This window comes from Urocampus carinirostris, chromosome 10 (genome assembly GCF_059441175.1).
Source record: "Urocampus carinirostris isolate Australia breed hairy pipefish chromosome 10, RoL_Ucar_1.0, whole genome shotgun sequence".
In the NCBI taxonomy this organism is placed as follows: domain Eukaryota; kingdom Metazoa; phylum Chordata; class Actinopteri; order Syngnathiformes; family Syngnathidae; genus Urocampus; species Urocampus carinirostris.
The window spans coordinates 35,971,908-35,998,878 of record NC_142358.1 but is presented as its reverse complement, the minus strand read 5'-3'; the positions used below and the strand labels follow the sequence as shown (position 1 = coordinate 35,998,878).

Here is a 26,971-nt window from a genome sequence, read left to right as displayed (position 1 = left end):
CGTGTCTTGGTGTTGTGTGTCCTAGCATAGTGGTTTTTTTTTTATTTTTTATTTTCTAGACACTGAGGGCTGAGAGAATTTCAATTTCAATTACATGTTTTTGCTGCAGAATTGACACTAAAGCTGACATTAGACTTTGACTCGGTAGGTATTAAGATGGGTAGGTTGGTAGGTAGATAAGTTCCTTTTGGACGCATAGGTGGGATTGGGCTGTTGATGGATGGGTGGTCAGATGCACATACATTGTAGTGTACATTGTGTACATTATACTATACACAGCACTCCAATATAAACATGAAGTAAAAGACTTGGGTCAGTATAGGACTAGAATGGGGCGGCGGTAGCTCAGGAGGTAGAGCGCTCGTCTTGGGATCAAGGGATCCCAGTTCGAATCCCGGCTCGTCCGTGTTACATGTCAAAGTGTCCTTGGGTAAGACACTGAACCCCTAACACACCCAATAAGCAGGTTAGCGCCTTACATGGCTGCAAGACCGCTATTGGGAAATGTGGAGCACATTGTAAAGCGCTTTGGGAAGTCATTGACTTGAAAAGCACTATATAAATGCAGATCATTTCATTTCATAATGTTTTAGGGTCCGCTGCAGTGTCCAGTGTCCTCCAGACTGGGCAGATAGCAGCCAACGATTGTTTGGGACGTGTATATGATTATCTCTACCGTCGTGCTCTAAGCATACCACAATGTTATAGACCAAACGCGGCATGAGCAAGCACCAAACTATGAAGGGGAAAAAAACTGCTACTCAGGAATAAACTCGGAGGGGAACGGAGAATGTGCAGGCTTGACAATAACTGTGAATAATTGGAGCCCTGCCGTTGTATTCTTCTCACTCGGCAGTTTTGAGCCAAGCTCCGCAGGCTGTGTCGGTGGTGCAACTCACCAACAGCTCCAGCATCAGCGTGTCCTGGGAGCCGCCGCCTGCGAGTACTTTCAGCAGCCTAGTTCGAGAGTACAAGGTGAGGTCAAAAGATTTTCTGCCAAGTAAGCCCAACCAAACAGCACCATAATACGATGAACTACCTCTAATTTGTGATATTTTTCTCCAGAAAATTGAAGCACAAGTTTTGGTTTGTTTGTTGGAGTTTGTTTTTTTCCCTGACAAAGTTGGACTGTATACTTCAAACCGTTTCTGAATACAGTGACAGTGTTCTCGTTTGCCCGCGTCCCTGCGTCCTAGACGCATCATTTTTGCTGGGGACGCATAGTCTCAATCGACGTGCGTCCCCGGGACGCAACCTTTTTGCCACAAAATTGTCATTATTGCCCGAATAATTTTTTAACAAAGATTTACAGAACTCCAAACTTTTCGTCAGGCAGATCCGCCATTGTTGTTTTGGTCTCGCGGTTCGAGTTTTCGTCTGCACGCCGATCTCGGCCAACGAGATCTCGTTGTGTAGTAAAAGGAAGTCCGGCTTTTTTTAGAGAACCGGATTTTTTGGCTCAACTCATTAAAAAGAGCCGGCTCTCAAACGGCTCACTTGCTTTGATGATTGCTATTACGAATTATGTTGTATAAAGAAGTTAAGAAAAATGTGAAGTATGAAAGGAGAAAATTAAAAAAAAGACAGGTTTGTGGTTATCCCTTTAATCGTTATATTACCAACAATAATTTGATGCCGAAAATGAATTAATAATTTGATGATTAAAACTGAATGAATATATAGATTTTTATTATATATTTGTCGCCGATTTACAATTTCAACCTCGATAACACAAAATTTTGGGGACCCATAGATCTCTGTTGGGACCCATAGATTTTTGAGCATGCGAGTACCCGGGACCCATCACAGGTAAAATGAACACTGCAGTGATACATCAGTACTCGATTGACTCTATATTTTAATAACTCAGTATTTGAGCGACAAAAAAAAAACATTTTTGCTCTGTCATCCAAACCAAAAACCAAACTCTAACCTGTCACGAACCAGGACAGGAAACAGGAATGAGAACCCAATCGCGTAACGTTACTCACAGTTTATTGGGAAGAGGAAGAATGAGCGCACACTCGATCCGGGGATCGATGGTCGCGGAAGTAGAATGAAATCAGAACTAAGGAGTGGTCAAAATCAAACAGATCGGGCTGAAAATAAAACAGGATCAAAACACAGGCAAAAACTGAGATTTACAGGACTTGGCTTATTACACAGAGTCTAGCAGAGGTTTTGCAGACGTTCTGACATCAGGCGACTCACAAGACCGCGTTTAAATAGTCCGGCAGCAATCTGTCAACGCGTTTCAGTCGGTTTCAATGGGCGGGGCCATTTGGGCGCCGTGGCAACCGTGACAGAACCTGGTGCCACACGGCGGGGACCAATTGGGCGCCATTGCAACCATGACAGAACCTAAAAATGGCCTAACGTGGTCGAGAAAAATGAGGACAATTGTGGTTTGGATACACATTTTATTCATATATCAGCTATCTATGGTCCTTTAAGTACACATTTTAATTATTCTTACTCCCATTCGCTATTGCCTGAACTACCTCCCAAACTAATTTTCTCTTTATTTACTTGGTGATACAAAATTGTATTTTTTGTAGTGTATTCCTTCGCTATGGGTCCCAAAGTATGCATTGAGCACATCAAAATAAATATCATTACTTTGTATGAGAAAAAATGAACTATGAAAAATGTTCCCTTATGGATTATGGTCAAGTACCGGGGTACCAATGTAATATAACATTATTGAAATAGAAGTTCTTAAATTTAAAAATGAAAACTGTACTTCAAAGTTAGCTTTAACTATAGTTCGGTAAAGTCGGGGGTCTAAAATCTGCAGCTTGTGGGCCAAGTGCGGTGCACAAGACAAACGTTTGAGGCCCCTGCTTTGACATTTAGGTTAAATGATGCTACCTCTGTGTTCATTAGTTGCAGGGCTAAAAAAATGGAACCAATTTACTCTGAAATGTGGCCAAAATTACATTGTTTGCTGGTAAAAGAAATATCAGCTCACAAAACTCAAGTGTATTCTATTTGAAAGTCTGTGTACTGGCCATTCGCATTGAAAACATAATTGCGAGAAACATCTTAGAAATGCCATTCTGTTTTTAGAAAGTAGGGTGAGAAATTACTGGAAAGACTCTTGATACACACATTTTAATCTAAATAGTAATAATTAGATTTCTATACCCACACATTTAGTTTCTTAAGTCACGTTATATTTATTTGTATAGCCCTTAATTAGAGAAAGTCTCAAAGAGCTGCACGAACTTCCATTACTTCCATTGGTCTTTATTTGTTGAATTATTATTGAATTCTTCCATCCAGCAATTATCTGCACCACTTATCATCAGTAGGGCCGCGGGGGTGCCGGAGCCAATCCCAGTTATCCTCGGGCAGTGGGCAGGGGACACCCTGAACTGGTTGCCAGTCAGTTGCAGGGCACACAGAGACAGACAACCCACTCGCTCATTCACACCTTCGGACAATTAACCTGACATGCGTGTTTTTGGAATCCCTGAGTAAACTCACTCAAGCATGGATAGAACATGCAAACTCCACACAGGAAGGTTTGATCCCATGACCTCAGAATTGTGCCACACACGCGCTAACCACTGCGCTGCCGTGCTGCCCTTATTATATTCTTGTATTTCTTTACTTTACGATTATTGTCATAGTTCTTTCTGTTCTGATAAAAATAAAACATGTTGGCTTGTAGCTTATATTTGTCAAGACCAGAACGGAGACAGGACCCACTTGCGTTGCGTTTCTCACAAGTTTTATTGGAAAGGGTTGAGCCCACGATCCGATGATTGCTGGACGCGGGAAGCAGGTCGCTCGGAACGCGGAAGTGGATTTTCCGTGGCGAGCGATGGCGGTGTCGGGAACGGAAAAATGTGTCAGTAGTCGGGACAGGACAGCAAAACCGTGGTCGGGGTCGTAAGCGAGTCGTAAGCCAGGAAAGGAGAGTAGACGTGGTCGGGGACAAAAAGAGGTCCGAACCCGGGACGGGAGAGCAGACGTGGTCAGGATCAAAAACGGGTCGAAGCCGGGGGACAACCAGGAGCAAAAAACGGGACAGGTGGGAGTCAGGGTCGGAAAAGGCTTGCCTAGTGTTAACTGAGGTTCGCAGACAGAATGACAACCGGTGACAGATAGACGTGGGTTTAAATAATGACAGGGAGCCAATCAGAGTCCGAGGCAGTTGGGGCCAAAGGAGCGGGCAAAGGTGATTCACATCGGTAATTATGACAATATTAGCTACTGTGAAAAGAGGAGTTAGCCTTGCTGTTCCTGACCTTCACAATCCACAATTTCCTGATCCAAGCCTTTTAAAATTGTAGTTGGTTAAGTCAAGTCAAGTTTATTGTATACCCCTTAATCACAATAAGTCTCAAAGGACTGTACAGACTATAGACCACCATTACACCATCCCCTGATCTACAACCCACATGAGGTCAATTTGACATTTCTTATGTCAGCATTACGCAGCACGGCGGCGCAGTGGTTAGCGCTTGTGCGGCACAGTTCATGTCATGGGAACCTGTCGTGGGTTCAAATCCAGACTTCCTGTGCGGGGTTTGTATGTTCTCCCCGTGCTTGCGTGGGTTTCCTCCGGGCACTCCGGTTTCCTCCCACATTCCAAAAACATGCACTTCAGGTGAATTGGCCGGTCCAAACTGTCCCCGAGTGCCCTGTGATTGGCTGGCAACCAGTTCAGGGTGTCCCCTGCCCAATGCCCGATGATTGCTGGGATGGGCTCCAGCACCTCCGCAACCCTAATGAGGATAAGCGGTACGGCTAATGAGAATGAGATGTTAGCATTACCATGGCTTCTTAAAACAACAGTTATTCAGTGGACACGTGACTTATTAGCATTCAGCGCGTCGTGACTGTCTTTCTTTGGCGGTCCGCTACATGTTATGTAAGCAACTCCAACAACTTGGTCAGCTTGTTGACATTTGTAACCCTGTCCGTTTGCATTCATCACGGCTGTAAGGGGAAAAAAAACACACTTATTCGCTCCCGCAGTGAGCATTCAAGTTATCGGCTATTGAAGCTCAAGAGTGGCTCAATTAAATAAATAAAAAGGACCTTTTGGAATGGAAAAAAGGGCACTTATGTAATAGGGCTATTCATTTGTAAAACAGGCTGTCATGACCAAGGGCGTAGGTTTGATCTTGGCAATGGTGGGGATCCAATCAAAATGTCAACCCCCTACAAACCCTACACGTACACACACACAAATTATAGAGACTCTGCCCTACTTACTCCATATCCATTTTGTCTTTTGTCTTCAAACCACTCGGAAAACCTTTTTTTTATATCTGGGTAATGTCCAAGACATTTTATTCTTTTTCTCCAGACATGGTGTATTGCAAAAATAATTTTACAATTATTAAAGAACAAAATCGGGGCAGCACGGCGGCGCAGTGGTTAGCGCGTGTGCGGCACAGTTCTAAGGTCTCGGGAACCTCCTATGTGGGTTCAAATCCAGGTACCGGACTTACTGTGCGGAGTTTGTATGTTCTCCCTGTGCTTGCGTGGGTTTCCTCCCACATTCCAAAGACATACATTTCCGGTCCAAATTGTCCCTAGGTGTGAATGAGCGAGCGAGTTGTCTGTCCCTGTGTGCCCTGCGATTGGCTGGCAACCAGTTCATGGTGTCCCCTACCCACTGCCCGATGATTGCTGGGATGGGCTCCAGCACCCCCGCGACCCTACTGAGGATAAGCGGTGCAGCTAATGAGATGAGATGAGAAAAAACAAAATCCAGCACACTTTTACCTTAAATTCTCTGCTGACTTTTGCCCATGGATTTTCCACTAGTATATAGAATATATGAAAAATACGGACTTCTTAAATTAAAAAAAAAAATATTCATTATTCATTAGTAATATTTCAAGGATCAATTAACAAATTATTTTGCGTACCCAAGAAACGTATACAATTCAGTCTTTATGGTGTTCGTATAACCAGTCACATCTCTCAGAATCTTGTCTGCTATAGGTTGATTTCATATCAAATGCTCTTCTGCTACTGGTTTGCATACGGCATCATGAAAATGCCGATATGCTAATAGCTGAACAACCTCCCACAATGCCATTATCTTAATTTAGTTCAGAATCTATTGTGCTTCTCTAAGACTTTGTGAGTTAGTGTGAGACAATACTGTATTTTTTGTACTTTGTAAGACTTGTAGTGGTGCTTAAGGAAGAAGCAAAAACATGACAACAATGGAAATGAAGCATGCAAATATCAAGAAATATGAAGAAGGCAAACGAACCACTACCTTCGCCAAATTTTCTTGAACTTAAAAATGATGAACCATGTCGAATTAAACATTTCAATCAATAGATGTTAAAGAATTTCACCATTATAAAACGTGATTCTGTTATGGTTGCCATGGTGCCCAATTGGCCCCGTTTGTGTGTGTCATGGTTGCCATTGTGCCCTATTGGCCCCGCCCGTGTGTGTCACGGTTGCCATGGTGCCCAATTGGCCCCGCCCGTGGGACGCCAGCTGTGGCTCGTTGAGAGATTAGATTTCTTTCTGTATTAAGCTCAGTGCTCGCTTGCTGTTTTGTCAGCCCGTCAAACAAACATCTGCCCCACAAGACGTGGGTTCCGACTTGGTCCTGTTTTCCTGTGATATGTCCAGTCCGGTATTGTTCCCGTCTATTTTTGCACTGTTTAATTTCTGGTTCCAGTTTTGTTATCCGTCTATTTTTGTCCTGTTGGTTAGTTTCTCCAGTTTTGGTTCCCGTCTACTAACCCTGATTCGTTGTCGAACTCGTCGGTCTCTGGCTTCCTGTCCTTCCACGCCAGACCGGCTTCCTAACGTGCATGACTCCCCATTTCCCATAAAATAAAAGGCTTGTGTGAGAACGTCACGCGATTGGGTCCTGTATCTGTCCTGGTTCTGACATATGCAAATAATAGCTATATTAGCAACATATTTTTGAAACCTTTGGGCTTCCATAATCCGTGGCTGGATGTAGTGAGATAACTATAGGACAAAATCGTGTTTTTCTTTCTCTTTCGCATTGGATTTTACAGACTTGCATGATAAAATTAACGATTACAGCCGCCCTCTTATCTCCCGCCAGTACGTGCCGTTGTCGTCGGCTTCTGAGAACACTGATGGAAAAAAAAAACATTTATCAACTCATTGTGAGTGCCGTGCGGATTATTCACATTTCAGGCCTCATTTCCGAGAAGAAAAAGGAACATACTGCTACGGAACGCAGTTTTACTGTCTTGTCAGTACGCGCGTTTGTCTTTGATGTATCCACGAGACCAAATTCGAATGTGATCTGCCCGCGGCGAGGATCACTTTTAATCCCCTAAAGCGCTCGTCGCTTGCTCCGACTCCAACACTCCCTCCGGCTAAAAAGTGGACTCTAAATATTGACTCTGGTGTAACTTTTTTATCACTTTTTACTGCTCCTGTTTTAATGCATTCAGGGCAATAACTTCAAAACCGCAGTGGGGTTCTTTGTAGCTTTTCAGCGAAAGAACAGTATTTTGTTTCTTTTTTTTTTCATTAGAAATTAGTATTGTTTTTAGGGGTGCAACAACGAATCGATAAACAAAATTAAAATCGATTTCATCATCGAGTCGTTGTGTCGTGGGAATAAAGCGGCACTCGGGAGGTTAATTCAATGCAAATAAGGGTGCATTGAGTGCCCAAAGATAGCTGGGATGGGCTCCAGCACCCCCGCGACCCTACTGGGGATAAGAGGTGCAGATAATGGATGGATGGATGAATTTCATTGTGATGTCGAGGGAGCATGCTTGCAGTACCACATTGATCCAGAAGAGGGTGATTCGAGGCCACATTTTGTTGTGCGACGTTCGCTTAGTCCGGCGACGAAACTTGTTATAGCACTGCGGTCCAGCAGAGGGCACCCCGCCCTTTGTTATCCATCCATCTATCTATCTATCTATCTATCTATCTATCTATCTATCTATCTATCTATCTATCTATCTATCTATCTATCTATCTATCTATCTATCTATCTATCTATCTATCTATCTGTCTAGATCTAGATCTAGATCTCTCTATCTCTCTCTATCTATCCTGGTCATATCCCTTGAGAGGGGAGACTGACAGCCAGACAAGCACATACAAAAAAACAAAGAAAATAAAAAAGGAAGAAAAAAAACAGCATTAACAATTATTACTTAAATTTCACGATACTCTGACATTCTTGAGTGTTTTCTCAGGCTCTACTATTGCAATTACATCACTAAGATACTTGACTGCTATTGGTTGATATCACATAAGATGCTGGTTTGCTATTGGTTTGTGAAAATGCAGATATTATCTTGGCAGAACTACCTCCTATAATGCCTTTCTATCCATTCAGTTCGGAATCCATTGTGCTTTGTACATTTTTGTGAATCAGTGATACAATACTGTAATATTGTGTGGCGTATATATTATCTATGGGTCTCAAGGTCTGCAGTGATGCTAAGGAACAAAGAAAAAATATAAAAACAACACGAATTGCCACCCTCGCTAGATTCTATGGCCAAAACCAAATCGACAATCAAGACTATTAAAAATAAGGAGGCGATTAAATCAATGTAATCTTATAAAGGCATGGCAAGCCAATTTTTCAATCAGTTTCATTTTTAAGCCACCGTTGCCATCTTCTCACATCCTCTTTGCATCCACCCGCTACCTTTCTCTACCAGCTCACTTTCTTCACATCAAAGGTAAATTCAATTTCATTTTACGTTATATGTGTATGTGTCTATAATGTTAATTTAAGCATACTCACATATATTTCACACAAGTAGAACTTACTATATACCTGTTTTGTTATTCTTAGGTATTTATCCGGGGTAGCAGTGGTTCGGAATGCATTGCCATAGGTTTCCACCCTCCTCCCTACAGCAGTTTCACTTTGCGATCCCCACCTCGCAATGGATTAATGTCATATCCTGAGTGTCTGTTGTATAATTATTTCACCCCACCCACACTGGGAGAGTAATAAATCGAAAACAAGTCCGCTATTTCATCTTTAATTAAAATTTCCATAACTCTGCTAATTAACTAAAGACGAGTTCAATGACGACTTTCTCATAGGGTCTTTTTCATTTTTGTTGGCAATAAGACATTTGAAGATGAGGGGAATTCATCCACCTAAAAAGTAAAGGGTTGCAGTATTTGTGTATTATTTTAACTTAAATTAAAAATAACTTTTATGGCTCTGAACGCAATAATCGAAGAAAAAACATGAACCCAAAGAGTAGATTAACCAAATTCCCACTACTTTGAAGGCACCATATCGCTCGTGGCAAGCCTGGAGCAAATCAGTTATTTCTCCGTTACCCCCAAAAAAATCATTTAAGCTGTTTAATAAGGCTCCACTTTGAGTGAAGCATAAAACAAACTTAAAAACGAAAAGAAACTCACTTTCTGTATAGTTAAAAATAAAACGTGCCTTGGTTGTATAACGAAATCACTAGCCTAGCATCAAAGCTAAATGTCAACAGAGTAACCAGTTCAAATGCTAAATAACATCTACTTCCGGTTTGTAATTCCTTCAAAAGGAGAATTTTGTCAAAGCAAAGGAGTGAAAAGACATGCCCAAAGGTAAGATAACGCTTCAGCTAATCACACATTCTTTTGGAAATGTGAAAAAGCGTTATTATATTCTATTTCTGTCGCGACATTCGCACTTCTTTTTTTGACAGAGACAATAAACAGCATATGTGTTTCACGAAAGAGATTTAGCTACAAACTTCAACAGATGAACACAAAAGCAAAACAAAATCAAGGTTATAATGGACTAAATAATTCCCGATATAAAACTACATGTACAGTAGACCCCAGGATACGACATATATCTGTTTTGAGGGGGTGTTGCAAAGTGAAAATGCCGTATAGTGGGTGATAGAAACCCATAGTAGACCCCAGGATGCGACATTTATCTGATTTGAGTGGGTGTTGCAAAGTGAAAATGCCGTATAGTGGGCGATAGAAACCCATAGTAGACCTCAGGATACGAGATTTATCTGTTTTGAGGGGGTGTTGCAAAGTGAAAATGCTGTATAGTGGGTGATAGAAACCCATATTAGACCCCAGGATACGAGATTTATCTGTTTTGAGGGGGTGTTTCAAAGTGAAAATGCCGTATAGTGGGTGATAGAAACCCATAGTAGACCCCAGGATGCGACATTTATCTGATTTGAGTGGGTGTTTCAAAGTGAAAATGCCATATAGTGGGTCACAGAAACCCATAGTAGACCCCAGGATACGAGATTTATCTGTTTTGAGGGGGTGTTGCAAAGTGAAAATGCTGTACAGTGGGTGATAAAAACCCATATTAGACCCCAGGATACGAGATTTGTCTGGTTTGAGAGGTTGTTGCAAAGTGAAAATGCCGTATAGTGGGTGATAGAAACCCATAGTAGCCCCCAGGATACGAGATTTATCTGTTTTGAAGGGGTGTTGCAAAGTGAAAAAGCCGTATAGTGGGTGTTAGAAACCCATAGTAGCCCCCAGGATACGAGATTCATCTGTTTTGAGGGGGTGTTGCAAAGTGAAAATGCCGTACAGTTGGTGATAGAAACCCATGTTAGACCCCAGGATACGAGATGTATGTTTTGAGGGGGTGTTGCAAAGTGAAAATGCCGTATAGTGGGTGATAGAAACCCATATTAGACCCCAGGATACGAGATTTATCTGTTTTGAGGGGGTGTTGCAAAGTGAAAATACCGTATAGTGGGTGATAGAAACGCATAGTAGACCCCAGGATACGAGATATATCTGTTTTGAGGGGTTGTTGCAAAGTGAAAATGCCGTATAGTGGGTGATAGAAACCCATATTAGACCCCAGGATACGAGATGTATCTGTTTTGAGGGGCTGTTGCAAAGTGAAAATGCCGTATAGTGGGTGATAGAAACCCATATTAGACCCCAGGATACGAGATTTATCTGTTTTGAGGGGGTGTTGCAAAGGGAAAATGCTGTATAGTGGGTGATAGAAACCCATATTAGACCCCAGGATACGAGATGTATCTGTTTTGAGGGGGTGTTGCAAAGGGAAAAAGCCGTATAGTGGGTAATAGAAACCCATATTAGACCCCAGGATACGAGATTTATCTGTTTTGAGGGGGTGTTGCAAAGGGAAAATGCCGTATAGTGGGTGATAGAAACCCATATTAGACCCCAGGATACGAGATTTATCTGTTTTGAGGGGGTGTTGCAAAGTGAAAATGCCTTATAGTGGGTGATAGAAACCCATATTAGACCCCAGGATACGAGATGTATCTGTTTTGAGGGGGTGTTGCAAAGTGAAAATGCCGTATAGTGGGTGATAGAAACCCATATTAGACCCCAGGATACGAGATGTATCTGTTTTGAGGGGGTGTTGCAAAGTGAAAATGCCGTATAGCGGGCGATAGAAACCCATATTAGACCCCAGGATACGAGATTTATCTGTTTTGAGGGGGTGTTGCAAAGTGAAAATGCTGTATAGTGGGTGATAGAAACCCATATTAGACCCCAGGATACGAGATGTATCTGTTTTGAGGGGGTGTTGCAAAGTGAAAATGCCGTATAGTGGGTGATGGAAACCCGCATTAGACCTCAGGATACGAGATTTATCTGTTATGGGGGGTGTTGCAAAGTGAAAATGCCGTATAGTGGGTGATAGAAACCCATAGTAGACCCCAGGATACGACATATATCTGTTTTGAGGGGGTGTTGCAAAGTGAAAATGCCGTATAGTGGGTGATAGAAACCCATAGTAGACCCCAGGATACGAGATTTATCTGTTTTGAGGGGGTGTTGCAAAGGGAAAATGCCGTATAGTGGGTGATAGAAACCCTTATTAGACCCCAGGATACGAGATTTATCTGTTTTGAGGGGGTGTTGCAAAGTGTAAATGCCGTATAGTGGGTGATAGAAACCCAGAGTAGACCCCAGGATACGAGATTTGTCTGTTTTGAGGGGGTGTTGCAAAAGGAAAATGCCGTATAGTGGGTGATAGAAACCCATATTAGACCCCAGGATACGAGATGTATCTGTTTTGAGGGGGTGTTGCAAAGTGAAAATGCCGTATAGTGGGTGATAGAAACCCATAGTAGACCCCAGGATACGAGATGTATGTTTTGAGGGGGTGTTGCAAAGTGAAAATGCCGTATAGTGGGTGATAGAAACCCTTATTAGACCCCAGGATACGAGATTTATCTGTTTTGAGGGGGTGTTGCAAAGTGAAAATGCTGTATAGTGGGTGATAGAAACCCAAAGTAGACCCCAGGATGCGACATTTATTTGATCTGAGGGGGTGTTGCAAAGTGAAAATGCCGTATAGTGGGTGATAGAAACCCATAGTAGACCCCAGGATACGAGATTTATCTGTTTTGAGGGGGTGTTGCAAAGGGAAAATGCCGTATAGTGGGTGATAGAATCCCATATTAGACCCCAGGATACGAGATTTATCTGTTTTGAGGGGGTGTTGGACAGTGAAAATGCCGTATAGTGGGTGATAGAAACCCATATTAGACCCCAGGATACGAGATTTATCTGTTTTGAGGGGGTGTTGGACAGTGAAATGCCGTATAGTGGGTGATAGAAACCCATATTAGACCCCAGGATACGAGATTTGTCTGGTTTGAGAGGTTGTTGCAAAGTGAAAATGCCGTATAGTGGGTGATAGAAACCCATAGTAGCCCCCAGGATACGAGATTTATCTGTTTTGAAGGGGTGTTGCAAAGTGAAAAAGCCGTATAGTGGGTGTTAGAAACCCATAGTAGCCCCCAGGATACGAGATTCATCTGTTTTGAGGGGGTGTTGCAAAGTGAAAATGCCGTACAGTTGGTGATAGAAACCCATGTTAGACCCCAGGATACGAGATGTATGTTTTGAGGGGGTGTTGCAAAGTGAAAATGCCGTATAGTGGGTGATAGAAACCCATATTAGACCCCAGGATACGAGATTTATCTGTTTTGAGGGGGTGTTGCAAAGTGAAAATACCGTATAGTGGGTGATAGAAACGCATAGTAGACCCCAGGATACGAGATATATCTGTTTTGAGGGGTTGTTGCAAAGTGAAAATGCCGTATAGTGGGTGATAGAAACCCATATTAGACCCCAGGATACGAGATGTATCTGTTTTGAGGGGCTGTTGCAAAGTGAAAATGCCGTATAGTGGGTGATAGAAACCCATATTAGACCCCAGGATACGAGATTTATCTGTTTTGAGGGGGTGTTGCAAAGGGAAAATGCTGTATAGTGGGTGATAGAAACCCATATTAGACCCCAGGATACGAGATGTATCTGTTTTGAGGGGGTGTTGCAAAGGGAAAAAGCCGTATAGTGGGTAATAGAAACCCATATTAGACCCCAGGATACGAGATTTATCTGTTTTGAGGGGGTGTTGCAAAGGGAAAATGCCGTATAGTGGGTGATAGAAACCCATATTAGACCCCAGGATACGAGATTTATCTGTTTTGAGGGGGTGTTGCAAAGTGAAAATGCCTTATAGTGGGTGATAGAAACCCATATTAGACCCCAGGATACGAGATGTATCTGTTTTGAGGGGGTGTTGCAAAGTGAAAATGCCGTATAGTGGGTGATAGAAACCCATATTAGACCCCAGGATACGAGATGTATCTGTTTTGAGGGGGTGTTGCAAAGTGAAAATGCCGTATAGCGGGCGATAGAAACCCATATTAGACCCCAGGATACGAGATTTATCTGTTTTGAGGGGGTGTTGCAAAGTGAAAATGCCGTATAGTGGGTGATAGAAACCCATATTAGACCCCAGGATACGAGATGTATCTGTTTTGAGGGGGTGTTGCAAAGTGAAAATGCCGTATAGTGGGTGATGGAAACCCGCATTAGACCTCAGGATACGAGATTTATCTGTTATGGGGGGTGTTGCAAAGTGAAAATGCCGTATAGTGGGTGATAGAAACCCATAGTAGACCCCAGGATACGACATATATCTGTTTTGAGGGGGTGTTGCAAAGTGAAAATGCCGTATAGTGGGTGATAGAAACCCATAGTAGACCCCAGGATACGAGATTTATCTGTTTTGAGGGGGTGTTGCAAAAGGAAAATGCCGTATAGTGGGTGATAGAAACCCTTATTAGACCCCAGGATACGAGATTTATCTGTTTTGAGGGGGTGTTGCAAAGTGTAAATGCCGTATAGTGGGTGATAGAAACCCAGAGTAGACCCCAGGATACGAGATTTGTCTGTTTTGAGGGGGTGTTGCAAAAGGAAAATGCCGTATAGTGGGTGATAGAAACCCATATTAGACCCCAGGATACGAGATGTATCTGTTTTGAGGGGGTGTTGCAAAGTGAAAATGCCGTATAGTGGGTGATAGAAACCCATAGTAGACCCCAGGATACGAGATGTATGTTTTGAGGGGGTGTTGCAAAGTGAAAATGCCGTATAGTGGGTGATAGAAACCCTTATTAGACCCCAGGATACGAGATTTATCTGTTTTGAGGGGGTGTTGCAAAGTGAAAATGCTGTATAGTGGGTGATAGAAACCCAAAGTAGACCCCAGGATGCGACATTTATTTGATCTGAGGGGGTGTTGCAAAGTGAAAATGCCGTATAGTGGGTGATAGAAACCCATAGTAGACCCCAGGATACGAGATTTATCTGTTTTGAGGGGGTGTTGCAAAGGGAAAATGCCGTATAGTGGGTGATAGAATCCCATATTAGACCCCAGGATACGAGATTTATCTGTTTTGAGGGGGTGTTGGACAGTGAAAATGCCGTATAGTGGGTGATAGAAACCCATATTAGACCCCAGGATACGAGATTTATCTGTTTTGAGGGGGTGTTGGACAGTGAAATGCCGTATAGTGGGTGATAGAAACCCATATTAGACCCCAGGATACGAGATTTGTCTGGTTTGAGAGGTTGTTGCAAAGTGAAAATGCCGTATAGTGGGTGATAGAAACCCATAGTAGCCCCCAGGATACGAGATTTATCTGTTTTGAAGGGGTGTTGCAAAGTGAAAAAGCCGTATAGTGGGTGTTAGAAACCCATAGTAGCCCCCAGGATACGAGATTCATCTGTTTTGAGGGGGTGTTGCAAAGTGAAAATGCCGTACAGTTGGTGATAGAAACCCATGTTAGACCCCAGGATACGAGATGTATGTTTTGAGGGGGTGTTGCAAAGTGAAAATGCCGTATAGTGGGTGATAGAAACCCATATTAGACCCCAGGATACGAGATTTATCTGTTTTGAGGGGGTGTTGCAAAGTGAAAATACCGTATAGTGGGTGATAGAAACGCATAGTAGACCCCAGGATACGAGATATATCTGTTTTGAGGGGTTGTTGCAAAGTGAAAATGCCGTATAGTGGGTGATAGAAACCCATATTAGACCCCAGGATACGAGATGTATCTGTTTTGAGGGGCTGTTGCAAAGTGAAAATGACGTATAGTGGGTGATAGAAACCCATATTAGACCCCAGGATACGAGATTTATCTGTTTTGAGGGGGTGTTGCAAAGGGAAAATGCTGTATAGTGGGTGATAGAAACCCATATTAGACCCCAGGATACGAGATGTATCTGTTTTGAGGGGGTGTTGCAAAGGGAAAAAGCCGTATAGTGGGTAATAGAAACCCATATTAGACCCCAGGATACGAGATTTATCTGTTTTGAGGGGGTGTTGCAAAGGGAAAATGCCGTATAGTGGGTGATAGAAACCCATATTAGACCCCAGGATACGAGATTTATCTGTTTTGAGGGGGTGTTGCAAAGTGAAAATGCCTTATAGTGGGTGATAGAAACCCATATTAGACCCCAGGATACGAGATGTATCTGTTTTGAGGGGGTGTTGCAAAGTGAAAATGCCGTATAGTGGGTGATAGAAACCCATATTAGACCCCAGGATACGAGATGTATCTGTTTTGAGGGGGTGTTGCAAAGTGAAAATGCCGTATAGCGGGCGATAGAAACCCATATTAGACCCCAGGATACGAGATTTATCTGTTTTGAGGGGGTGTTGCAAAGTGAAAATGCTGTATAGTGGGTGATAGAAACCCATATTAGACCCCAGGATACGAGATGTATCTGTTTTGAGGGGGTGTTGCAAAGTGAAAATGCCGTATAGTGGGTGATGGAAACCCGCATTAGACCTCAGGATACGAGATTTATCTGTTATGGGGGGTGTTGCAAAGTGAAAATGCCGTATAGTGGGTGATAGAAACCCATAGTAGACCCCAGGATACGACATATATCTGTTTTGAGGGGGTGTTGCAAAGTGAAAATGCCGTATAGTGGGTGATAGAAACCCATAGTAGACCCCAGGATACGAGATTTATCTGTTTTGAGGGGGTGTTGCAAAGGGAAAATGCCGTATAGTGGGTGATAGAAACCCTTATTAGACCCCAGGATACGAGATTTATCTGTTTTGAGGGGGTGTTGCAAAGTGTAAATGCCGTATAGTGGGTGATAGAAACCCAGAGTAGACCCCAGGATACGAGATTTGTCTGTTTTGAGGGGGTGTTGCAAAAGGAAAATGCCGTATAGTGGGTGATAGAAACCCATATTAGACCCCAGGATACGAGATGTATCTGTTTTGAGGGGGTGTTGCAAAGTGAAAATGCCGTATAGTGGGTGATAGAAACCCATAGTAGACCCCAGGATACGAGATGTATGTTTTGAGGGGGTGTTGCAAAGTGAAAATGCCGTATAGTGGGTGATAGAAACCCTTATTAGACCCCAGGATACGAGATTTATCTGTTTTGAGGGGGTGTTGCAAAGTGAAAATGCTGTATAGTGGGTGATAGAAACCCAAAGTAGACCCCAGGATGCGACATTTATTTGATCTGAGGGGGTGTTGCAAAGTGAAAATGCCGTATAGTGGGTGATAGAAACCCATAGTAGACCCCAGGATACGAGATTTATCTGTTTTGAGGGGGTGTTGCAAAGGGAAAATGCCGTATAGTGGGTGATAGAATCCCATATTAGACCCCAGGATACGAGATTTATCTGTTTTGAGGGGGTGTTGGACAGTGAAAATGCCGTATAGTGGGTGATAGAAACCCATATTAGACCCCAGGATACGAGATTTATCTGTTTTGAGGGGGTGTTGGACAGTGAAATGCCGTATAGTGGGTGATAGAAACCCATATTAGACCCCAGGATACGAGATTTGTCTGGTTTGAGAGGTTGTTGCAAAGTGAAAATGCCGTATAGTGGGTGATAGAAACCCATAGTAGCCCCCAGGATACGAGATTTATCTGTTTTGAAGGGGTGTTGCAAAGTGAAAAAGCCGTATAGTGGGTGTTAGAAACCCATAGTAGCCCCCAGGATACGAGATTCATCTGTTTTGAGGGGGTGTTGCAAAGTGAAAATGCCGTACAGTTGGTGATAGAAACCCATGTTAGACCCCAGGATACGAGATGTATGTTTTGAGGGGGTGTTGCAAAGTGAAAATGCCGTATAGTGGGTGATAGAAACCCATATTAGACCCCAGGATACGAGATTTATCTGTTTTGAGGGGGTGTTGCAAAGTGAAAATACCGTATAGTGGGTGATAGAAACGCATAGTAGACCCCAGGATACGAGATATATCTGTTTTGAGGGGTTGTTGCAAAGTGAAAATGCCGTATAGTGGGTGATAGAAACCCATATTAGACCCCAGGATACGAGATGTATCTGTTTTGAGGGGCTGTTGCAAAGTGAAAATGACGTATAGTGGGTGATAGAAACCCATATTAGACCCCAGGATACGAGATTTATCTGTTTTGAGGGGGTGTTGCAAAGGGAAAATGCTGTATAGTGGGTGATAGAAACCCATATTAGACCCCAGGATACGAGATGTATCTGTTTTGAGGGGGTGTTGCAAAGGGAAAAAGCCGTATAGTGGGTAATAGAAACCCATATTAGACCCCAGGATACGAGATTTGTCTGTTTTGAGGGGGTGTTGCAAAGGGAAAATGCCGTATAGTGGGTGATAGAAACCCATATTAGACCCCAGGATACGAGATTTATCTGTTTTGAGGGGGTGTTGCAAAGTGAAAATGCCTTATAGTGGGTGATAGAAACCCATATTAGACCCCAGGATACGAGATGTATCTGTTTTGAGGGGGTGTTGCAAAGTGAAAATGCCGTATAGTGGGTGATAGAAACCCATATTAGACCCCAGGATACGAGATGTATCTGTTTTGAGGGGGTGTTGCAAAGTGAAAATGCCGTATAGCGGGCGATAGAAACCCATATTAGACCCCAGGATACGAGATTTATCTGTTTTGAGGGGGTGTTGCAAAGGGAAAATGCTGTATAGTGGGTGATAGAAACCCATATTAGACCCCAGGATACGAGATGTATCTGTTTTGAGGGGGTGTTGCAAAGTGAAAACACCGTATAGTGGGTGATAGAAACCCATAGTAGACCCCAGGATACGAGATTTATCTGTTTTGAGGGGGTGTTGCAAAGTGAAAATGCCATATAGTGGGTCACAGAAACCCATAGTAGACCCCAGGATACGAGATTTATCTGTTTTGAGGGGGTGTTGCAAAAGGAAAATGCCGTATAGTGGGTGATAGAAACCCACATTAGACCCCAGGATACGAGATGTATCTGTTTTGAGGGGGTGTTGCAAAGTGAAAATGCCGTATAGTGGGTGATAGAAACCCATATTAGACCCCAGGATACGAGATTTATCTGTTTTGAGGGGGTGTTGCAAAGGGAAAATGCCGTATAGTGGGTGATAGAAACCTATAGTAATTCTGAACCCCATGTACCAGCTGTGAATATAGTTTGAGAGCTTTTGGGTTGCTGAGCAGCCAGATCAGGGGTGGGAAAACTGTAGCCCGCTGATCACATGTGGCCCATTAGAGTTCTTCATCCGGCCCGCTAAATGAAAAAGGTTAAAACATAATAAAGATGGATATAAAGGTAAATATACTGAACATTATTTTGTGCCAACTCTTTCCCCATTGTCTTTTTGTGTGTCCGCAACAAAAATACCACAAAAAACTGCAAAATTTAAGACCATATTTAGTGCTTAGAATCAGGGACCCAACATATTGTTTTGTCTTAATTTTGACAATAAAAACTACTATAGAAATACTACAAAAATACGACTACAGTAATGCTATGACACAAAAATATTATTACAGAAATATTACAACAGAAATACTACAGAAATACAACTCCAGTAATATTACAAACAATTTTAAGAAAAACTCCAAAAATAGTATTGAAATACAAAAATAGAATACAGTAACACTATGATACAAAAATACTGCTACATAAATATTATGACAGAAATACTACAAAAATATTACAGATATACTACAAAAATGATTCTATGGAAGTACTACAAAATACTACTGTAGAAATACTACAAAGTACTTGAAAATAAAATACCAGTTATACTATAGAAAATACTACAGAAATACTACAAAAAATATCCAAAACATATAACTCAAGTTATACTACAGATATATTACAAAAATCTACTATGGAAAGACCACAAAATCACAACTGCAAAAATACTTTCTAAAAGCACTACAATAATTAAACAACAATTCTGCAGCACAGACTCAGAAATACAAAAAAAAAATACCAATAAAATAGAACCACAAAAATGGTACAGATATACTTCAAAAATACTACTGCGCGAAATACCACAATGCTGTGCTATGAAAGAAATGGACTAAACCATTTCAAAAGAGTGGAGTATTTCCAACGCTGCGTTGTTCACATTTTTGTTTTGTTCACCTTTTTTAATTTTTTTATCTAGCGTTTTTCATCATATTTTAGCCTATCCTGTCCTTTATTAAAGAAAAAAGAGTTTTTAAAATATTATTGTTTTTGGGGGTGCTTGAGCACTCCCAAAAACAGTCTGGTTACGCCCATGCCATGTACTATGATAACATAAAAAAACATTATATAGAAATACTTTTTGATGTGTAATATATGTGCTATTTAATGATTAATTACATGTAAAGGAAAAGTGAAATAATATTTACCTTTGTTGTGACATGACCTGAGCTGGTCAAGTTGTATAATGGGTGGATGCAAAAGGCAAGGACGGGATGGTGACGGCAGATTTAAAAATTTTAAATGAAATTGATTTTAAAGCTTCTACTTACAAGGGTTGTCAAAAAAGATTTTCTTCTGTTAATTGCCTCCTTGTTTGTAATAAAAATCTCAATTGTCGATTGGTTACAGCCATGCAACTAGGTGAGGGTAGAGACTCTTACGCCTTCTCCTTATTTCTTAATAACCGTAAGCTTTGTTTCCGTGGTTGTGGTGTTTAAACCTTTCGCTTCAGCTTCACTGCAAACCTTGGGAATAAATACAGTCCAAAAACACACTATTGTGTCGTCAACTTTCTGAGGTTTAACAAAACACACGGAATTCTGAACTGAGAGTAAGGTATTGTGGGAGGTAGTTCAGCAATTAGCAAAATAAAATTTTCATGTTGTCATGATGCAAACCAGTAGCAGACCAGCATTTTATATGGCATATGAACACAGCAAAGTTTGAATTGATTATTGATTGACATTTTTTATCTTTTTCCTCTGTTCATCAAATTATGGTTACAATGAAATCAAAACTAACAACCTTGATTAACAATTGAGAAAATTGATTTTTTGTTGATGTTGAATATTTTAGTAAGTACCGTCAAGGGGTCCGAAAAAAACATCTCAACTCCACTTGGAATTATTTTTATTTATGTTTAATATATTTAATAAATACAGGGCTGACTTTCTTACAGCCATGTTTTAAGGTTCATTTTGCAATGCTCCAGATTTTTAGACTTGCTGGCAAAGAATTCCACATCCTGCAGCTATAACAAAGTAGCAGTTCTTTCCAAATGTCGACAATAAAAGTTTATGCAACAGTCCCCTCGAGAGGATGCTCAAGTTGTTCGGACTAGTAGTTGAATTGAATTGTCTTTTATAGTCATCGATAACAACATTATACATTGTACTCCAAGATACACTTCAAACATCTCCGACGACCTCTCCTGGTCTGCAAACACCAGAGCAGTGGTAGGGAAGGCCCAGCAGCGACTACATTTCCCGAGAGTGTGCAGGAAAAACCATCTAAAACAGCAGCTGCAGGTGTCCTTTACAAAGCCACTGTGGAGAGCATTCCAACGTACTGCATTACGGTGTGGTATGCTGGGTGCACAGCAGCAGACAGGAAAACGCTCCAGAGGGTCATCAAAACAGCCCAGAAAATCGTTGGTTGCTCTCTGCCCAGTCTGGAGGACATTGCCTCCTCTCGCTACCCCAGCAGAGCAGAAAACATCATCAAGGACTTTTCTCATCCCGGCCACCACCTCTTCGACCTGCTGCCTTCCGGCAAGCGCTACAGGTCACACAAAACAAAAACAAACAGACTCAGAGACAGTTTCTTCCCCAGAGCCATCACAACCCTAAACAGACAACGCACAAACAACTGAAAAAGACTTGCAAAAACAATACCTCATACGAACGTAAAATGGTACTCATGTCTATGTTCTTGCACATGTTTACTGCTCACCTTGCACAATGTTGACTATTTTTTTGCACTATGGTGACTATTTTTTGCACCAAATGCATATTGCACAAACCCTTACGATACCAAACTGTATGTAACATCCTACATGCCGACATTTCTTGTGTAAATATTGTGTAAATTATAACTATAACCTTATCCTCCTTGTTTTATAACCTTATCTTCTCTGTTCCTTTATCTTCTTGTTTTTTTTACCTCACTGTGAATGTGTGAAACTGGAGTGCCATGCCCAATTTCGTTGTCACAATATGTTAACCCATTTTGTAACAATGACAATAAAGGTATATTCTATTATATTCTATTCTATTCTAAACACATAAAATTCTGTGTGGCGTCAAGGTGTGGTGCGTCAGCAGCAGCTTGGACCCGGGAAAACACGTCAACCGGACGGTGGATGGAGCTGTTGTTTCCATTGTGCTCAGCGGCTTACTTCCTGACGTGCGTTATGACGTCACCGTGGCAGCCGTCACCGGCCTCGGCCTGGGTGACCACAGCTCGCCGGTACATTTTGTCCTTGGTGAGTCCCGGAAATCGTAGATCGTGGGATCATCTTTTCATTGGATTATTGATTTCCAATAGGGACAGGCGGCAGACGGGTATTAGATCATGAAGGACTTTAACAAGACTATAAAATAAATTGAAAGAGCGTGAGATCCATCCTGAGGCTTATTTCAGTTCCTAAATTGGATTTAGTTCATATTTTCACTAACGCAGCAGCTATTCGGATTAGCACATACCGTAATCCCTCTTTAATTGTGGTTAATGGGACTAAAAACCCTCGCGATATGCAAGAATCCGCAAAGTGCCCTTTTGACCAGGTTCCTGACAAAAGTGCATTCAACGTCCCCCTGTCTAAAGCAACTTGAGATTGCTTATAATGGATCACAGTCGCACTGTTGCATTTAATTTTATGTGGGAATACAGTGAAGGCATAAAGAGCCACCAGCCCAAGAAGATTTTGCTCTGCCTATTTCCGCCTGCAGCAATATGGGATTGGGGATAATGGATCATGGCCGCAGAAGTGCAGTTCATTTAAGGTACAAATACAGTCAAGGCAAAAATAGCCTCCAGGCCCAAGAAGAGTTTTCTCTTCCGGTGCTGTTAGCAGCTATGTATGATTGGGGATACGGCATCGCGGCCGCACCAGTGCAGTTCACTTTTTGGTGGACAGGAGAGCAAAAAAGAGCTGCTGGGTTGAGAATTTGGTATAGGATTAAGGGTTGGGGGTTAGATTAAGGTTAGGGTAGGGTTAGGGCGTTTAAGGGTTACTGTGTTAGGGATTACGGTTAGTAAGTGAGGGTTTGATTTGGTGTAGCGGTCAGTGTTAGCGGGTTAAGTTTAGGGTTATGCTAAAATAATGACTATTTAAATTGTATTCGTCGTGGTAGTTACATTTGGTAAGATTTCAGATTTTTTCTTTTTGGAAACATGTAAAAAAAACGCTAATCCATGCGCTTATTAGTCGCAGAGAAATCTTTTTTAAAATTGTGATATCATTTTTGAAAAAAATCGGTATGGATTTTTTCCATATCGCCCACCCCTAGTTTAGACGTATTTATTGGGGGGGTGATAATAAATATTGGTAGCGTTGCTGATACCAGTCTTTTTGAGTTATCGGTACCAATGATGCTGGCCAATACTAGTATGAGCGGCCTTTTAGTAGCTCTTAAAGAAACCTGAAATTAGAGGAATAATGAAATGCCATTAATGCATTCATAAAGGTAAGGGGCATTGTTTAAGGTGTCCTTAAAACAGTTGAAATTAAAATATTTTCTCAATTAAGTATGTGTCTACACTGCCTAATAGACCTAAGTTTTTGTGATTTTTATCTCTTCGTGGCTATGTGCTTTTATTTTACTTAAGCTGTTCAGGGCGGAACACATTTGGTAGGGCGAATGGGGGTGTGGGTCAAATGCTGGAGAGTGATGTCATGCTTCTCCCAGTCCTTTTATTTTTTATTTCTATTTGTGTAAGAAATGCACGTACTTGCACGCGCTTCATGAAAAAGCTTGACAGAGGCTGCAATGATGACAGAAGCCAGGAGATGGCGGCCGCGAGTAACAAAAGTTTTAAATTCTCTACAAGCCTTTTAAGCTTTTTGAATAATTGGGAAAGCCATATTAAAGATATTTCTCTTAGAATCACAGTCTTTAATGGCGGAGGTATGTAGAAGAGGTATCGGTATTTGCTAAAACAATGAGATAAATAGCATCCTTAGTATGCATTTTCATGATAACACACTATTTATGCTCTGGTGTCTTAGAGAGGCCAGGGGGCTACACATCCACGCCTGTCAGGACGGGCGGCGAAAACGGCGATGTTAGCATATCGGAGCAGATCACCGTTGTGGTGCGGCAGCCGGCTTTCATCGCCGGGCTTGGAATGGCCGCCTGGCTCGCCCTTATGGGCATCAGCAGCTGGTTCTATTGCCGCCACCGACGTAGGAAGCAACTGGGCCACTACACTACCTCCTTTGCCTACACCCCCGCAGGTAAGATATTAAAAGAAAGAAAAACGGCATTTAGAAGGGCTCCATTCCTATTTAGATTTACATAAGAGATTCATTCGTTCCAGGATTGTGCTTTTACCCCGAATTGCTTGTGTAACAAACACATTTTCCTGATATGAAATAGTTGTAAAGTAATTGATGCGTTCCCGACCTCTCAAAAACATCCAAGTTAAAGGTAAAATTGGGCCTAAAAAATTAACCGACGCGGCCCACGGGTAGAGTATTTCAGTCTGGACCAGCTGAAGCCCTACAAACTATCTTAAAGGACCAAGCCCAAAGTGAACCAGAGTTTTCATATTTCATTTGTGAGGAAGAGGGATGTTTTAGGCCCAATTCAACCCTAAACAATGTCGCTGATTACTGAAGTACATCATGCTACATATCAAAACTTTTGGGATTCAAGATATGATATGTTATGACCATTTCGAAATACACTCATCACAGAAACATCGCGATCAGTCTGGAACAAGATACCCGAAAACTATAATGCTGGGGTAACTTACCTATTACGTCCTCTGGCCGTCATCAAATTATTTTAATGTCCTCTAAATGGCTTTGTTACATCCAGGAAAATCCAAAGAAGCCAAGCGTGTAAAATATTTAAAAACTCGATAAAAAAAGAAATCCGCCTAAAAGCATATCTGCCTCGTTGTACATTGCTTTCTAAAATGTGTTTGTCTCGCTCCAAAACTACCCTTTGGAAATAAACAAAGTCATACAGTTATTCTTAATATGGTAGTAAGACTCTGACCTTTTGATTGACATCACTGTCAGCCAATAGCAGGCTTGTTTGCACGGTCCACAGCCCGCATTAGCATATACGGACCTGTTTCATAAAACTGATATCACTTCCTGTAGTTCTGAATATCTTCAGCCAGTAGTAACCAAATTGAGCGATGATTGACACATTGGTTAGCCAATAAAATTCCCAACATAATGTTATGCCATTTTCCGGGGATGTATTTAAAATCAGTGCCGAAAATAAACGTGCACAACGCAATTCGTGATTCATTTTCAGGCACCGATATTATGTGCAAGTGTGCACAATCATTGATTGGCTTCTGGAAAAAGAAGTCAAACATTTTCATCGCTTTCACAAAATTATTAACAAAATAAGCCAAAGTAATATACACATTTGCAAATGTTTCTGTGCTGAAACCTGGTTGTTTCCAAATGGCCACTCTTGGAAACACTTACCCTTTGAAAAATGTGTCAAATACAATGTTTAGTTTTTCGGATTGTGATAAAATTGACAAGGTACCAGGCGAGGCTTCAAGCTATTGTCTCAACTCTTTTCCAGCTAAGATGCCCATGCTACACTCATCTACAGGAATTTATTTGCAAAAAAAAAAAATATAAAGAGATAAAAACTTTCTGTTTATGTGTGTTCCAACTCGGATTACTCAATGTTAGTAACCCTTGCAGCGAATATTTCAGTTTGGGACAAAACTTCAGAGTCTTACCTTTTCAAAAGAGACCATAACTGTTCAAATTTTCCAAATGGTTCAAGAACAGTATTCCATTATTTTTGGGTACGTCTTGGATTGGGATTTGATGCGAATTTTACAGGAACGTTCAGGGGTTTAAAAAAAAGTCAGTGAGAGAGAAACCCGTCCTGAAACCGAACGTCATGATTAACATTTTGGATTTTGGGTTGGGTTTGGGATCGTCCAAAGAGCTTACCTCTTTTCCAAGTTAACGCTACAGCTAATAGCTATAAAACCTAACTCCCTGATCACTAAAAACACATTTTAAAAGTAATCAAATATTAACATACAGTAACAAGATAAATAAGATGGTATTAACAAGATAAAATGTGAGCTTATAATGTGCACTTTCAATGGAGGAAGTCCATCTTGTCATGAACCAGAACAGGATCAGGACCCAAACGCATGACTTTCTCACACAAGCCTTTTATTTTACGGTAAATGGGGAGTCATGCACGTTAGGCAGCGGTCTGGCGTGGAAAGACAGGAAGCCAGAGACCGACGAGATCGATTCCAATTGCCCGAGTTGATATCGGACAGATGGGGTCGATACCGGACAGGATGGGACAGACAGGATAGATAATGAATCAGGATATCGAAAATATACAGGACAAACTAGACGGTAACGAAAACTGGAGAAAATAATAAACAGGACAAAAAGGGGCGGAAACTCAACTGAAAACCGATATTAAACAGGACAAAATAAACGGGAACAATACCGTACAGGAAATACCAACAGGGACAGGACCGAGTCCAAACCCACGTCTTGCGGGGCAGAGGTTCGTTGACGGGCTGACAAAGGAAGCGTGAGAGCGCTGAGCTTAATATAGATGGAAAGCCAATCTCTCAACGAGCCGCAGCTGGTGCCATACGGGCGGGGCCAATTGGGCGCCGTGACACACCTAACAGATGTGGACGTGCGGGGCGGGAGCAGTGGACTGTTGATGAAACGTAAGCACTTACTACACAGTTAAATTAAAGTTACTGTAACTTTAAATTCAGATTCAGATCTACTTTATTGTCATTCTAGTACACGTGTATACAGAACGAAATGTCGATACATCTGAGCCGCACAGTTTCCTTGAATGTACAGATATAAATAAAATGTTGTATTGAGTTGGAGTATTGAGTACTAATAATATACTAAATAATTATGGCTATGTATAGTATTTTACAGTAGCGCAAATAGTGCAAGAGGAGCAGCTAACCAGATGTGCAAAATGGGCAGTCAGGTAAACAAGTCAGGTAAACAGTAACAATAAAACAATTAAAAAAAAAAAAGAATGTAAACACAAATATTTACAGCACAATTTTGTGTTTTTTTTCTTTTACCTATTTTCTTTACTTGTTTACTTGCTTTTTCCTTGTTAGCTGGATTTGAAATGAAAATGAAATGATCTGCATTTATATAGCGCTTTTCAAGTCAATGACTTCCCAAAGCGCTTTACAATGTGCGCATTTCCCAATAGCGGCCTTGCAGCCACGTAAGACGCTAACCTGCTTA

At 41.6% G+C, this 26,971-nt stretch overlaps 1 protein-coding gene across 3 annotated transcripts in view; it reads left to right on the top strand.

Annotated features, from left to right (window-relative positions):
• The window catches only part of LOC148358841 (roundabout homolog 2), a 199,556-nt gene that overhangs the window by 142,301 nt on the left and 30,284 nt on the right, over nt 1-26,971 (top strand). For all 3 annotated transcript variants that reach the window (XM_088345220.1, XM_088345219.1, XM_088345218.1), the window contains exons 14-16: nt 857-975; nt 21,811-21,988; nt 23,735-23,962. In XM_088345220.1, coding sequence (XP_088201346.1) covers nt 857-975; nt 21,811-21,988; nt 23,735-23,962 — 525 coding nt within the window. The remainder of the gene's footprint in view (nt 1-856; nt 976-21,810; nt 21,989-23,734; nt 23,963-26,971) is intronic.